Source organism: Gobius niger (genome assembly GCF_951799975.1).
Source record: "Gobius niger genome assembly, chromosome: 8".
NCBI lineage: Eukaryota > Metazoa > Chordata > Actinopteri > Gobiiformes > Gobiidae > Gobius > Gobius niger.
Window position 1 is genome coordinate 2,417,679 of NC_136859.1, and position 15,490 is coordinate 2,433,168.

The following is a 15,490-nucleotide window of genomic DNA, read 5'->3' on the forward strand; positions in this document are numbered from 1 at the left end:
GGCTCATGTGAGGTGGACATTCTTTTACTTCGGGGCTCACAGTGAGGCCTTAAGTTGAGAAAGTACTGACATGTTACACATTTCCTGAATCCTCAGAGTCTAGAGAGTTGCCCAGTATCAAACATTTGTCTCTGTGATGTTCTTTGAAGAAACAGCGTTAAACATAGTAAAACTGTTTTTATGAAAATGGTGAAAAAACGTCCTCAGGTTTGTGTTTGTGGAGCTATGGTTACCACGGTAATAGTCACAGAGTAGTACATTTGGGCTCAAATGAAACATGAAAATGTCTTCTTTACAATGATACCAAATACAATGGTGTAAATCAGTATCTAATGGGCTGGAAATGGCCTCAACCAAAAAAAGGACCAGTGTCAAAAGCGACTTTTTTGACATGGCGTTGGTTCACTTCAACAGCTGAAAACTATGATAAAGCTGTAACTCTGAAAAGGCTCATACAAAAATATAAACCTCTGACATGGACCTACTTAAAAATCAACGATAGCCTTTGCCACCTTTTCGGTACCGATTTGCCAGATTTTGGGGTTTGGCCCATGGACTATGGGTCTTAGCTTTCAAATGAGGTGTTCCACAGCCAAAAGAGGACAGAATGTATTTGGTTCAGGCGGGGGGTAAGAGGTTAAAATATGTATTTGTGGAAGTGTCACAATTCCGCTAATTTGGTCCAGGCTGGTCAGAGTCCAGGGCTGTTTTTCAGTCCCAGTCCGGCCCTGAGATGAAGTCGTCCTCCTGGAAGAAACAGGGAGACGGATGTCATGGTCCTCGCTGCTGTAGAAAGTCTACGGTTCGGCGTTCAGTCTGGTCAAGAAAGTCTCTCTGTGGGGAAGCCGGCCACGAGTGATCGAAATGAGCAGATTTGACCAACATACAACTGTTACCAGGCAAAATGTATTCTTTCAAACAAAAGGGAACCTCTCAGGCCCTGTCCCAGTCCCCACACTGCGCCCTACGCCCGTCTGTGAAGTGTGTGCAAGGGTTCGAGTGCGCAGGTCACAAGTGTGCAAAAACTACAGAATTGGGACAGTGCGGCTGACGTCAGACCTAAACTTGATAAAGTTGAAGGTAATTTCGTCCGGCCCTGTGAAAAAAACGTAGGAGTAAATGAGTTGACGTTAAAACACGTCAAAATAAATGTATGTTGGATATTAGTAATTTATTTGGGCTAGCTGTGTGAAATTGACCCCGTGTCTCCTGATGACATCACTAAGAGGGAGCATATACAGATTAAAAAGCTCTGGGCCGAAAATGTAACCCTGGGGCACACAACATGTAATTCCTGCTAGGCCTCACTTTGGGTTAAACTATTGAAAACACCATTTACTTGTCACATTGTGTTGGCCATTAGGCATAACAATAACTATCAAACAAAGGTTCTGAAGCTACAGTGCTCCGTCACAAGGCCGTGGGAACCCAGGGTGCTGAGGGCGCTGCAGCACCCCCTGGTGGATAGTTTGTGAACTGCAGGCAATATTAACCCCTTAGCTCCCGCCTGAACCGAGCACATTTTCTCCAGCTTTACCCCAGTCCAAAAGCTTCTGGGAAAAAAGGTGTGAAAATAGCAACAAAACTGAGACGAAAACAAGGATGAAAATGTGAAAAAAGGGAGAAAACATTGACGAAAAAGTGACAAAAAATTTACAAAAAATGACAAAAATTGACAAAAATTTGACAAAAATGGACAAAAATTTGACAAAGTGAGAAAAAATTGAGAAAAAATTGAGAAAAAATTGACAAAAAAGTGGGAAAAAAAAGTCATGAAAATTTGACAAAAATGTGACAAAAATGTGACAAAAATTCAACAAAAATGTGACAAAAATTCAACAAAAATGTGAGAAAACTTAGACAAAAAAGTGACAAAAAAAGTGACAAAAAATTTACACAAAAATGGACAAAAATTTGACGAAAAATTGAGGAAAAAATGGACGAAAAAGTGAGAACATTTTGACAAAAAAGTGACAAAAAATTTAAAAAAAATTACAACAATTGACAAAAAATTGACAAAGTGAGAAGTAATTTGACGAAAAAGTGACAAAAATGAGACGACTGCCCAACAAAAAAAGTGATGAAAAAAAATCTGATGTGAGGAAAAAGATCCATTTAGTTTTGTAGGTCTTTCAAATGAGGCGTTACACTGGCCTACAGGATTTGGGTAAAGCTGAACTGGAGAAAATGCTCTCGGTTCAGGCGAGAGTTAAGAGGTTAATAAATAGGATTTATGCACAGAAAAAGTATTTTGGGGGTAAATTTTGTCCCTCAGCGCCCCCTAACTAAATTATCTTCCCACGGCTCTGCTCCGTCATTTAAGATTTCAATGTTTCAATAGATACAGACGGCATCTCGTCATAGAAGGGGGCGTGGCCTCGCAGAGAGGGGGAATAGAATCTTTAGAGAAACAACATTTTTCACTCTTTTTAGCCATTTTCTGGTGGAATATGAACTTATTTATCACATACAAATACAGTCCATTGCAAATCGGGCCCATTTGGATATTTTCTCACAGCAGATTGTTCAGTAGAAGTGAAAAAACAGCAGTTGTAGCAAGCGCTAGCTGACCGTTAGCATGAGCCCGATGCTAACATGTAGCATTATGTTAGCATTCTCCGTTATTCATGTATTTATGGGCTGTTGAACCACTTTGCTCCTCTTCATGTCTTTGTATCTTTATTTAGTAGAAAACTATATTCATAATTCAGCGTTTGTTAAAGTAGTTTTTGAATAATTAGAGAAAGTTTACATTTTTTCAAAATTGTTTTCCCCCTTAACTGTTTTCAAACATGACCATATATGGGCGAATCCAGAGATGCCGTCTGTATCTATGTCTTTCATTAGCAGCAAATCTAAACCCTCTGAATGGACGTTTACAGAGTTTATCTCATGTAAACCTAAGGAAAAGGTGACATATGAATGAACTGTGATGAAGATCTGACATGAAAATGTACAGACGGTAAATATTGAGCCCAATGATAAGTCAATAATAGCCCTGATCATGCCACACAGTCTACAGACAAACAACAAACATAACATAATAGACCTATGGGAGCATCTCTCTCTCTGAATTTAAAGGAGTATTTTGAATAGAAATGAGCTTGGAGACTCTGCTTGGTACTTTCTTTATTTTTAGCCCGTATAGGTCCATTTGCGAAGTGTCTTTTCTTATTTGTGGACAGACCAGGTTCCAGTCACTGCTCCAGAGTTAAGGAACCCCTCTGGACACATCCGTCTGAGCTGCTTTATCTGCACCTACACGGTCTGCGTACAGATCGTCCTGCAGAGGCTCTCACGTCTGCAGCTCTGTGGACATCACTTCATTTATGCATTCAAATACCGTAAATGCTCTAATATAGGCCGGAGCTTTTATTTACTCAAGGGCATCTCGGACCAGGCCTTTATTGGAACAGGGCCACAATTAGAGACAGGCCTTTATTTCTATTTGAGCAAAACGGATGACCAGGAAAATGAAGAAAAACTAGATTTGTGTCCATTTGCACCTAAAATATTAGGTTCATTTATTAATTAACAATTCAAACCCTCTCCCAGCGGCTGGAACATGGACGCCTTTTATTTTGTCGGGACAACAGGAAGTGTTTTGTTGCTGTTAGCGGAGCTTTGACATCAATGTCACTGCAGGTTTCTGTTTCGTTTTTACCGCAGACTTGGATTATTTGTTGTTATCTTGTGTAAAAGGCGAGTTTAGACGGAGCGTTTGTGCTTGTGATCGATCATGAGACTGACCCGAGAGAAGACGAGACGCTCGCGCTGATGGGAGGAGTTATTTTGAGGCGTGGGACTGACCTGCACACGGAGCAGCTGGACGTGCTTTGAAGACGCGATGGAGACTTTATTAAAACCCTGGAGGGTCACACAACTCTCCCCCTGTTTCCAAATATAGTCACAGGAGGTTTGAAAAGTAGCTAAATCTGTGTCAAAGTTACGCTCGGATCAGCTCCTCCGCAGTGTCCCCCTCGGCCCGGGTTCCCGTTTGTTACTTCCTGCACGTGAGTTTTCATTTACACGAGTATGAGACAAATTCCTAAACATGGGGAATATTTCTACCGCTATAGTTTCTAATATAAGCCCCGGCCTGTTTTAGAGACCGGCTTTAATTTGCCTCCGCCAGCCGCGAACCCGGCCTCCGTCAGAGACCCGGCCTCTGTCAGAGACCCGGCCTCTGTTAGAGACCCCGGCCTCTGTCAGAGACCCGGCCTCTGTCAGAGACCCGGCCTCCGTCAGAGACCCGGCCCCTGCCGGAGACCAGGCCCCTGCCAGAGACCCGGCCTCTGTCAGAGACCCGGCCTCTGTCAGAGACCCGGCCTCTGTCAGAGACCCGGCCTCTGTCAGAGACCCGGCCTCTGTCAGAGACCCGGCCTTTGTCAGAGACCCGGCCTTTGTCAGAGACCCGGCCTCTGTTAGAGACCTGGCCTTTGTCAGAGACCCGGCCTCTGTTAGGGACCCGGCCACTAATGGAATACAGGCCAGTATTAGAGAATTTACGGTATGTGGCTTCAGTGGTTTCACACACGCTCGACTCAGTCTTTCCTAACCTCTGTGCCTCGTCTCTCCTCAGACCGTAAGTTCGTCATCGCCAACGCGCAGGTGGAGAACTGCGCCATCATCTTCTGTAACGATGCGTTCTGCGGGATGTGCGGGTACTCCCGGGCCGAGGTCATGCAGCAGTCGTGCACCTGCAGCTTCCTGTACGGCCCCCACACCAAACGCCCTGCGGTGGCTCAGATGGCCAAGGCCCTGCTGGGGGCGGAGGAGCGGCGGGTGGAGATCTCGCTCTACGCTAAAGATGGTAAGACCAAGAGGCTTTGTAACGCATTCAGGAGGGGAATCGAACCCGAGACCTTCTAGCTCACAAGTGCTAACCGCTGCGCTAGTTTTCTCCTTAACATCTTTGTTTTAACCCCTTAACTCCCACCTGAACCAAGCACATTTTTTCGTCAAAAAATTGACGAAAAAATGACAAAAATGAGACAAAATGTGACAAAAAATTTCACAGAAATATGACAAAAAAGTGAGAAAAATTGGACAAAAAAGTGACAAAAATTGGACAAAAAATGACCAAAATGTAGCAAAAAAGGACAAAAAAATCTGATGACATGAGGAAAAAGATCCTCTCGGTTCAGGCGGGAGTTAAGGAGACGAAGCTTACGTGCTGTTGTTACAGCTTTACAGAAGCTGCAGAGACGGGAATATCCAAGATGGTTTATAGAAAAGTGAGCGCTCACTCTGAGATGGTTCATACGGCTCTAACATGTCAGAGATGGACTTTGGTGCTAAACCATGAAAAGACTTATAACAAGCAGAGCTGTTTTAAAGTCTATTCTCTGAGTGACAGGAAGCCAGTGCAGAGACCGGAGCACTGGACTAATATGGTCGTATTTCCTGGTTCTGGATGTTCTGCAGCCTTTACAGTCGTCTAACCTGCTGGAGACAAACACATGGATAAGTCTCTCTAAGTCTGGTTTTGACACTATTCCTCTGATCTGAGCCATGTTTTTCAAATGGTCAAAAGCTGCTGATGTTATTGCTTTGATGTGGCTGTTGAAGTTCAGGTCTGAGTCCATGATAATACCACCCCCTGGTGGCCGAGCGCGACTCCAAAAGACACAAATGGCTATGACACATTTGACAAAGTTCGGCCAGGTTTTTGTGCAGCAGAATAAAAAAGTGGAGGCGTAGATCTATGATTGACAGGCTCTGGAACTCTGGAGGCTCGTAGTCGGTCCATCTGAGGGGCGGGGCTTCCAGCCTTTTTGCCCTTTAAAGGAACAGGTTTCTTGGAGGAGACAGAGCAGCCTGTCCCACCTCCTGTCCGGAACCGAGTCGGACTTGGGTACGCTGATGTATGCAGGCTCCTGCGTCATCATGAAACCAGGATGGATGAGGCGTGAGCCGCTGGAGGCTGCGGCTGGAGCCTCTGTGATGTGTCTGTGATGTGTCTGACTGCGGCTCTGTTCTTCAGGCCTCTGTGATGTGTCTCTGAAACAGACGGTGCTTGTCTCTTCTGTGACTGAACGCTCTGTTTGTGCTTCCTGACACGACACCGCGACCTTTAGACCGACGCATAAACTCATGAAGAAGAAATGCATGCAGGAAGATGAAGCGACTCCAAACCGCGAAGCGAATTGTCTGGAGTTGTAAATCACTAAAGTGTGTTCCGGAGGGCAGGGGACTTTTGAATGAGTTTTACAATAATAATCATTTATTTTAAGCCATTCAAACCAAAGTGCTGAAAAATGAGAGCACATGACTTCTCTTTGGTCAGGAACATTGCTGTCCCTCTTCTCTGAGCTGCAGAACTTAAGCGTGAGCGATTGAGCCATGAGCTCTTCTATGAAAGGAGGCAGAAGTTTTGGACAGAAATCTTCAATGTGATGAAGACCTGAAGACCTCATTTAAAGCTCTGACCCTCATCTTTCATAGTTGGGAGAGCTTCTTCTTCTTCTTCTTCTTCTTCTTCTTCTTCTTCTTCTTCTTCTTCTTCTTCTTCTTCTTCTTCTTCTACTACTTCTACTTCTACTACTACTTCTTCTACTACTACTTCTACTACTACTACTTCTTCTACTTCTTCTACCACTTCTACCACTTCTACTACTTATTCTTCTTCCTCTTCTACTACTACTTCTACCTCTTCTTCTCCTACTACTACTTCTTCTTCTACTACATCTTCTACTACTACTACTTATTCTTCCTCTACTACTACTACTACTACTTCTTCTTCTACTACTTCTTCTCCTACTTCTACTACTACTACTTCTTCTACTACTACTACTACTTCTTCTTCCTCTTCTACTACTACTACTACTTCTTCTTCTACTACTTCTTCTTCTACTACTACTACTACTACTACTACTACTACTACTACTTATTATTCTACTACTTATTATTCTACTACTTATTATTCTACTACTTCTTCTACTACTTCTTCTACTACTTCTTCTACTACTTCTTCTACTACTTCTTCTACTACTACTACTACTACTACTACTACTTCTTCTTCTTCTTCTTCTTCTTCTTCTTCTTCTTCTTCTTCTTCTTCTTCTTCTTCTTCTTCTTCTTCTTCTTCTTCTTCTTCTTCTTCTTCTTCTTCTTCTTCTTCTTCTTCTTCTTCTTCTTCTTCTTCTTCTTCTTCTTCTTCTTCTTCTTCTTCTTCTTCTTCTTCTACTACTACTACTACTACTACTACTACTACTACTACTACTACTAATTATTCTTCTTCCACTTATTCTTCTTCTACTACTACTTATTCTTCTTCTACTACTACTACTTATTCTTCTTCTACTACTACTACTTCTTCTTCTTCTTCTTCTTCTTCTTCTTCTTCTTCTTCTTCTTCTACTACTTATTCTTCTTCTACATCTACTACTACTTATTCTTCTTCTACATCTACTACTACTACTTCTTCTTCTTCTACTTCTACTACTACTAATAATAATATTGGCAGGATTGGGATATTCGATATTCCGATATTCCTCCGGGTGCCTGTATCAGCCGATGTGTCCGTCAGGCCCCATAGTCCGAGTTCAGTGAGAATCCTTGGCTTGTCAGACGTTAAAGAATGGGTTTAAGATGTGCACGGTGAGCTTTGTTTTTGTATTTGTCTGCCTGACCAGGACACCGGGCATTGTTAAGGACATTACGCACCCACTGCATGGACTTTTCTCACCGCTCCCCTCAGGCAGGAGGCGGCGCAGTATAATGATAGTAGTAATTGCTTCCACTTATATTGCGCTCTGCAAGCCTGCGTTACCAAAGCGCCTCATTATTCACTCCATACTCACAGTGGTGGGAAACTACTGGGTTAGACTGACAGAGGTGAAGCTGCCAATCAGCACATTAATACTCACTCACACAGACTCATTTATTGAGTCTCATGTAAAGCGTCTTTGAGTGTCCAAAAAAAGCGCTATACAAGTTTGATGTATTATTATCGTAGCAGCCAGTACTAACCTGAGCTGCTTCTGTTGCCGACAGACATGTTAGCTGACGCGCTAGCTCACTGAATTCTTGGCTCGTATCAAAGTCTCGGAGGCTTGATTGTCGTTAAAAGCATTCCTTTATTACAATGATAGTCTAAAATCTGTCCATGCAGTGCAATTAGATTCATGTTCAAAAATAAAACATCTTTACCTCATTTCTCAGTGCCGCAATGCGGTCAACAAACGTATGAGCCTGTCCGCCTAGCAACTCTATCCAGGTAGCAAAGGTCACCGCCTATATCCTGTGTGCCCTTGTCCTGCAGTGACCCCTAGCGGACGTTTACTTGGAGACTACTGGCTCCTACAATTATTATTATTATTATTATTATTAAAATATTTGACGACATCGAGTTCATCTCCAATGTCAGGATATGGGTGGGAAATGGAGGGAACTTTGGAGAAATGGTGGCAAAAAAGAATTAAGTAAACAGTTATTTGGAAAAAAAATGGAGCAAAAATTGGGGGGGAAAAGGGAAAAATCAGACAAAAATTGTAAGATGAAAAAAAAAGAAAAATATTTACTTGAGCTGAACAACAGATACTTCCTTCAGTACTGTCTCTGAACCAAACTGCATCAAAACTTCTGCCTTCTGTCAGCTTGGTTTATCTGTTTGTGCTTTTTGGATGAGATGTTTGCAACACCAGTGTTCCTGTAGTCAAGGCCACTGGCTGAAACGTTGGATTGAATAAAGGAACGCTGGTGCTGCACGTTTGTATAACTAGGCTTGGATCGTGGAGGAGTTCAAGGGCCATATCTTGTGGCGGTGCACGGGGCGGCGCAGGCTCTTGGCGAATTATTTTCCGAGTGGCGGCGCTATATGTGCCATTCGCCTCCGCCACCTGTGAGGGGGCGTCACAAGAGGAGGCGACTGCACTGATGGAAACACGGCTGGCATTCACTTCCTGGTTTACATTGCGCTGTCTTGCGTTCTTTCTTAAGCCTTAGGCTCTCACAGGTCAAACTAAAAACTTTATTTACCCCATCGTGAGCTACACGATGTTCACGTCTCGAGAGAAAAAGAGCTACAGCGTCCGCTGTGGCGCGGATCGGCCGCGCTTGGCGTGAACGCGAAGCAAAACAAAAGCACATGTTCACCCCCCACAACCACACAACCACTCTCCTGGACGCGGAGTCGATCTGGTTGGTAGCATTGTCTACCAACCAGTAGCATTGTCTAAAAACTGCTACTCAAAAAGAGGTAGTGCAATAAATAGTCTGTCTTGTACATTAATTGAATTCACTCGGCTGTTACTGCCTTTTTTCTGAGGGCGGCAAAGAGAAAAGTTCACAACCACTTAATCAGTCTGTTACTTAAATTTTGACCTCTGAAATGTTAAAGAGGGGGTATTATGCTTTTTTCAGCCCCATAGCACCAGTCTATATCACACTACAATGATGACCAAACCTTCTGTTTGTCTGTAAATGCAGTAAATTAGAATAACTGCCTTGTATAAAATGTCTCTCTCAAAATGGCTGTAGTGAATGTCTTGAAATAGGCCTCTGTCTCTTTAAGAACCTCTGAGCCTTTAGACACGCCCCCTCCACACGCTGTCTGTGGCATCAGTGGGGAGGGGTTTCTGCTGAGGAGCAGTGGTTGGTTACTCGGCTGGTGACGAAAGCTCGGAGGCGTCTCCAGGAGGTGGGGGCGTTCCTAGGAGGACTCAGGCAAAAATGGCCGCCATCAGAGTTTTTACAGATTACTCAAAAATATGTGAATGTGCCAAGGCAACACTTCAGACATGTTTTTAATGAGGGAATGACATAATAACATGATGGAAAGCTTGAAAAAGTCAATTTTGCATAACACCCCCTCTTTAAATCCCCTGAATCTGAGTGTTAGGAGCGTCTTCCAGAGGCTCCGGTCTGAGCGGCTGCAGCGCCGGGTCCGGGTCCCGTGATCGTCTCTGGGGAGGAGAGCGCAGAGTGATATCAGTTCCTGGAGGCGCTGAAGGCTCATGTTCCTCACCGTCACCGAAGGAGCTTTATCCCTGTACGGACTTGGTATTTTTACACCAGCTCTGCACCGGTGCAGACCAGGGTTATGTCGGGGAAAATGACATCGATGGGGAGTCTGATGGAGCAACTAAAGTGCAGATGTTGATAAAGTTTAGGCAAGTTTAGTTTTGTCCATTTAGTTCCTCTTAGACGTTAAGACTAAAATGCTGAGGGAGAAAACTCGATAAACCTCCACCTGGACCACTGTGGGAAAATCGATGTTTTCACCCGCCTTAAACAGCTTCAGTTTCATCGGCTTAGTTCAGTTGTTTCCATTGATCTGACTTCATAACTGTATCTGCCGTGATGTTTGAGGATTCCTGCTTTGTTTTTATTTCTTCAGTTTGTGCAGCAGAGGAGTCCACACATTTATATGCACAGAAATCCGATCCAAACTCCTTTAATCCAAATTCCTTAACCTCTTAACCCCACGCCTGAGCTGAGCACATTGTGTCCAGTTTGTACCTAAGTTATTGGACACTGACAGGAAGTGACATAGATGAAGGTAAGCAATGTTAAACTGTTGCCGTGCCGATCATGTCAACCTCTTAACCCTGAATAGCGACTAAAACGTGACAAAAAACAAGGAAAAAGTGACAAAATTGTGAAAAAAATGAAAAACCACGAAAGAGCAACAGAGAAGTGACAAAAACACAAGAAAACAAGGGAAAAAGTGACAAACAAAAACAACAACGCGAGGAAAAAGATCCATTTAGATCAGTTTTGTAGGTCTTAGCTTTCAAATGAGGCGTTACACTGGCCTATAGGCTGTAAACTTTTATCTAACTCTAATCTTGGTTAAGTCAATGGGAAACGAGTCAAACTGCTCTGGGACTTTGCCTTTATCTTCAAATTCAAAAATAAAAATAACATTTCTTCATTAAAATTACTGCTTCACTGAAATAAAATGACAATTGACTTCAAATCATAACAATGGCCAAGAATTGACTTCCTGTTTCGCTCCAGCACGCCAAAATAAAAGCCCCATCTTATTCATTAGTTCAACTTTCTTTCTGCCTAACTATTGACAGACAAAATACTTCAAATGTGTGTATTTAATTATCCTTGTAATGTGTCAATGAAAGGAGCTGTGTGCTTTTATTTTGGCGGCGTTGTTATGATTTGAAGTTAAGCACAGAGTTTATGCTTCTGATGTTATTCATCTTAATAAGTCATATTTTCAAAAGCATTAAAAGCTGTCATATGCACTTTAACGTGTTTTCTAGGTCTTAGCTTTCAAATGAGGCGTTACACTGGCCTAGAGGCTGTGAACTCCAGGCAAGAAACTTTGAGGCTGTGTCCGAATGTCCACACTATCCCCTATATAGTGACTATATAGTGGTCACGCCATTTTGTAGGGGTGTCCGAATGTCCAGAGAGAAAAATGTAGTGCACTGAAAATTTCCCACAATGCATCTCGAAAAGTAGTGAGCATCGATGGTCACTAAACGGGTCAATATAGACCACAATGCATTGCGAGAGTCGGAGAAGAGCCTGACAGCTACAGGTCTTTGAACTAAACAACACGACTGAAGTAAATCAGCTGTTTCAGTCGTGTGTTTGTATTTGTCATGAATAAACGACCTAAATATAAACGGTTACGGTGAAAAGATGCTAACGCTAGCCGCTAACCTTTAGCTGGAGCTGTTAAATGACCGATAGCTTCTTCTCAAATAATCCAAGCCATTCATGTAAAATCCATGTGAAATATAAAGTATCTGACTCGTATTTATCCATAAATATTCCACTGTCTCGTGAGTTTGGTCGGTCTTTATCGCAGAAATACTTTATTCCCGAAGTTTATTGAACTTTTAGCAGATGTCGTCACTCAATCTGCTGGCGAGTGATTTTTTTTTTTTTTGTGATGATAGTTTTAATTTTAATTTAACCCCTTAACTCCCACCTGAACCGAGCACATTTTCTCCAGTTTGGCTTTACCCCAGTCCAAAAGCTTCTGGAAAAAAGCAGTGAAAATAGCAACAAAACTGAGACGAAAACAATGATTTAAATGTGACAAAAAAGTGAGAAACACTGACAAAAAAGTGCAGAAAAATTCATGAAAAAGTGGCAAAAATGTCACAAAAATGTCACAAGAAATTGACGAAAAAATGACAAAAATGTGACAAAAAATGTGATAAAAAACTGACGAAAAAAGAACAAAAATGTGATAAAAATTTGACAAAAAATTTACAAAAAATGACAAAAAAATGACAAAAAAATGATAAAAAAAATGATAAAAAACTGACGAAAATGTGACAAAAAATGTGACAAAAATTAACAAAAAATGACAAAATGTGACAACAAAAGGTCAAAAATGTGATAAAAATTTGACCAAAAAATGACAAAAGTTGGACAAAAAATGACAAAAAAATTACAAAAATGTGATAAAAAATGTACGAAAAAATGACAAAGATGTGACAAAAAAATGACAAAAAAGTTACAAAAATGAGTTGAATACCCAACAAAAAAATGATGGGAAGAAAATCTGATGACGTGAGGAAAAAGATCCTCTCGGTTCAGGCGGGAGTGAAGAGGATAAACAGAAGATTTGTCTGCATTGCATCCTGGGTTATTGAGTCCACATTAACATTTCATCAGTGTCTCCGGGTCCGAGCCCTGTGATATTATTCCGTATAATGTGTTTTATTGGTTCCTCTGCTGCGAGGCCAGAGGCGTCTGACCCGGCGCTTTGATGGAAAACACTTTAATAACTGCGCTGATGCGACGTTCACGGCCAGAATTCCAACTCGGAGGAGACGCCGCTGAGGGCTCGCGAAGCCGCCGTCGTCAGCGCTTATGGATGACTCCATTTTCACGCCGTTACTGAAGCTCCATTAGTGTCAGATCGTGTTTACGGGGCTGGAACTGTAACAGAAAAGAGAACATTAGAAACCAGGGAGTTCACGTCTCAGCAGGAGGAGAAAATGGACTCTTGTGAGACTCTGTGTGTTTCTTATGTGGCTCGAAGAAAGCTCCTCCTGATCTCCCTCTCTGGCTAAGCTTCATCCTTTCACCACGGAGTAAAAACACTCGCCATAGCTTCACTACAGCCACACGGGCGGCACGGACTACTTTGCTTTCTTGTTTTGGCTGTTTTAGATCGATCCTGTATTGCATTTTCTGACCAAACAAAGTGCACACAGAACCTAATACCCGCTCTTTAAAAGCACTGATCAGATTAAGGACACTTAATATTCTTCATCCTGTGGGAGAAAAGTGAAGCTCTTAAAGTTGACGTTTTAGGATCATAAAAAAAGGACTCTGAGGAAACGTGCGGTTCAATTTGCGTTTAACCTCTTAACTCCCGCCTGAACTGAGAGGATCTTTTTCCTCACGTCATTAGATGTTTTTTTCCAGCATTTTTTTGGTGGGTGTTCAATTCATTTATGTCACTTTTTTGTCATTTTTTTTAAATCATTTTTTGTTACTTTTTTGTATTTTTTTCGTCAATTTTTTGTTTTGTTTTTTGTCAAATTTTTAGCACATTTTTTTTATTTTTTTGTCACATTTCTGTCATGTTTTCGTACATTTTTTATAAATTTTTTGTAATTTTTTGTCACATTTTTGTTTGTTTTTGTCAATTTTTTATCACATTTTTGTAAATTTTTGTCACATTTTTGTCATTTTTTCATCCATTTTTTTGTCAATTTCTTGTGACATTTTTGTGACATTTTTGCCACTTTTTCTTCAATTTTTCGTCACTTTTTTGTCACATTTCCATCATTGTCAGTTGTGTTGCTATTTTCTCACCTTTTTTCCAGAAGCTTTTGGACTGGGTTAAAGCCAAACTGGAGAAAATGTGCTCGGTTCAGGTGGGAGTTAAGGGGTTAAATACGACGTCCAGTCAAACCCTCTTCATGTGGAATCATCAGCAAAAACCCTAGAACGCTTTCTGAACCCCCTTTCACTTCCATTCAGGATTAGGCAACCAGCACCTCTAATTAAAGGAACAGGCCACCGTTCTACTGAGATCTGTTCTTACCTGAGCTTAGACGAGTTGATGCGTACCTGTCTGGTCTTTGTGCGTTCGCTCAGGCACACAAAAAGACCAAAGATGTTTTTAGCATTAGGGGAAAACGGGGGTGATGCTAGAAGCGACCACGCTCTTCCACCTTTCCCCTGTTTAAATACGGTTACCTGAGTAGTTACACGATCCAAGTCCATCCATCCATTTTCTTCCACTTGCCCGTTTCCGGGTGGTGGGGGTGGCTGTTGGAGTTGCCCAAAATCACATTGCACCAGCCCCTTATGGCGCCCCCTGCAGGTGGTGGGTCCACAGAAGAACAGCGTCATGATTTTAACCGGGACTGTTGGTCTCTTTTTCTGACCCGTCACCTAGGACCTGTTTGCCCTGGGAGACCCTACCAGGGGCATGAAGCCCCGACTACAGAGCTCCCAGGATCATTCAGGTGCTCAAACCGCTCCACCACGTTAAGGTGGCGGTTCCAGGGGGGACGATCCAAGTCCATCCATCCATTTTCTTCCGCTTTATCCGGGGCCGGGTCGCGGAGGCAGCAGTTTCAGCAGAGATGCCCAGACTTCCCGATCCACGCACACCTCCTCCAGCTGTTCTGGGGGGACCTCAACCTCCTCCAGCTGTTTTGACCCCAAGGCGACGCCAGGCCAGCTCGGACACACACCATCCATAAGGCCTCCTCCCACTAGGACATGCCTGAAGCACCTCCCGCGGGAGGCGACCAGGACGCTCCGGAACAGATGCCCGAGCCACCTCAGCTGCTCTTTTCAACGTGAAGGAGCAGCGACTCTACTCCGAGCTCCTCCCGGGTTACTGAGCTCCTCACCCGATCTCGGAGGGTGCGCCCAGCCACCCTGCGAAGGAAACTCATTTCGGCCGCTTGTATCTTGTTCTTTCGGTCATTACCCAGATCTCATGACCATAGGTGAGGGCGGGAACGTAGATCGACTCAGCTCCCTCTTCACCACGACAGACCGATACAGCGACCGCATCACTGCTGACGCCGCACCGATCCGTCTGTCGATCTCACGCTCCATCCATCCCTCACTGAGAACAAGACCCTGAGATACTTGAACTCCTCCACGATCGAAGTCTAGTTATACAAAATGAAACAGGTCGATTTTCTAAGCGGGAAAATGGGAACTATATTGTGAGGCGTAATAATAACATCCTTAGGAGCACTTCGACATCCGCGTATAGTAAAGTGAAGATATTACTACACGGACATCGAAGTATGGTAACATTTGTAAAGTCTGCTTAGTACACTCACTTTACAGTTATTTCTCTTCAGTATAGTTTCTGAATGTCATTTCCTTTAACCCCTTAACTCTCGCCTGAACCAAGCACATTTTCTCCAGTTTGGCTTTACCCCAGTCCAAAAGCTTCTGGAAAAAAGCTGTGAAGATAGCAACAAAACTGAGACGAAAACAATGATGGAAATGTGACAAAAAAGTGAGAAAACATTGACAAAAAAGTGACGAAAAATTGATGAAAAAGTGGCATAAATGTCACAAA

At 42.8% G+C, this 15,490-nt stretch overlaps 1 protein-coding gene across 1 annotated transcript in view; it reads left to right on the forward strand.

Annotated features, from left to right (window-relative positions):
* LOC306966786 (voltage-gated inwardly rectifying potassium channel KCNH2-like) overlaps positions 1–15,490 on the forward strand; it is a gene marked incomplete at its 3' end in the record, with an annotated part of 115,157 nt that overhangs the window by 10,016 nt on the left and 89,651 nt on the right. The window contains exon 2 of the mRNA XM_079561603.1: positions 4,583–4,813. Within this exon, the coding sequence (XP_079417729.1) occupies positions 4,583–4,813 (231 nt within the window). The remainder of the gene's footprint in view (positions 1–4,582; positions 4,814–15,490) is intronic.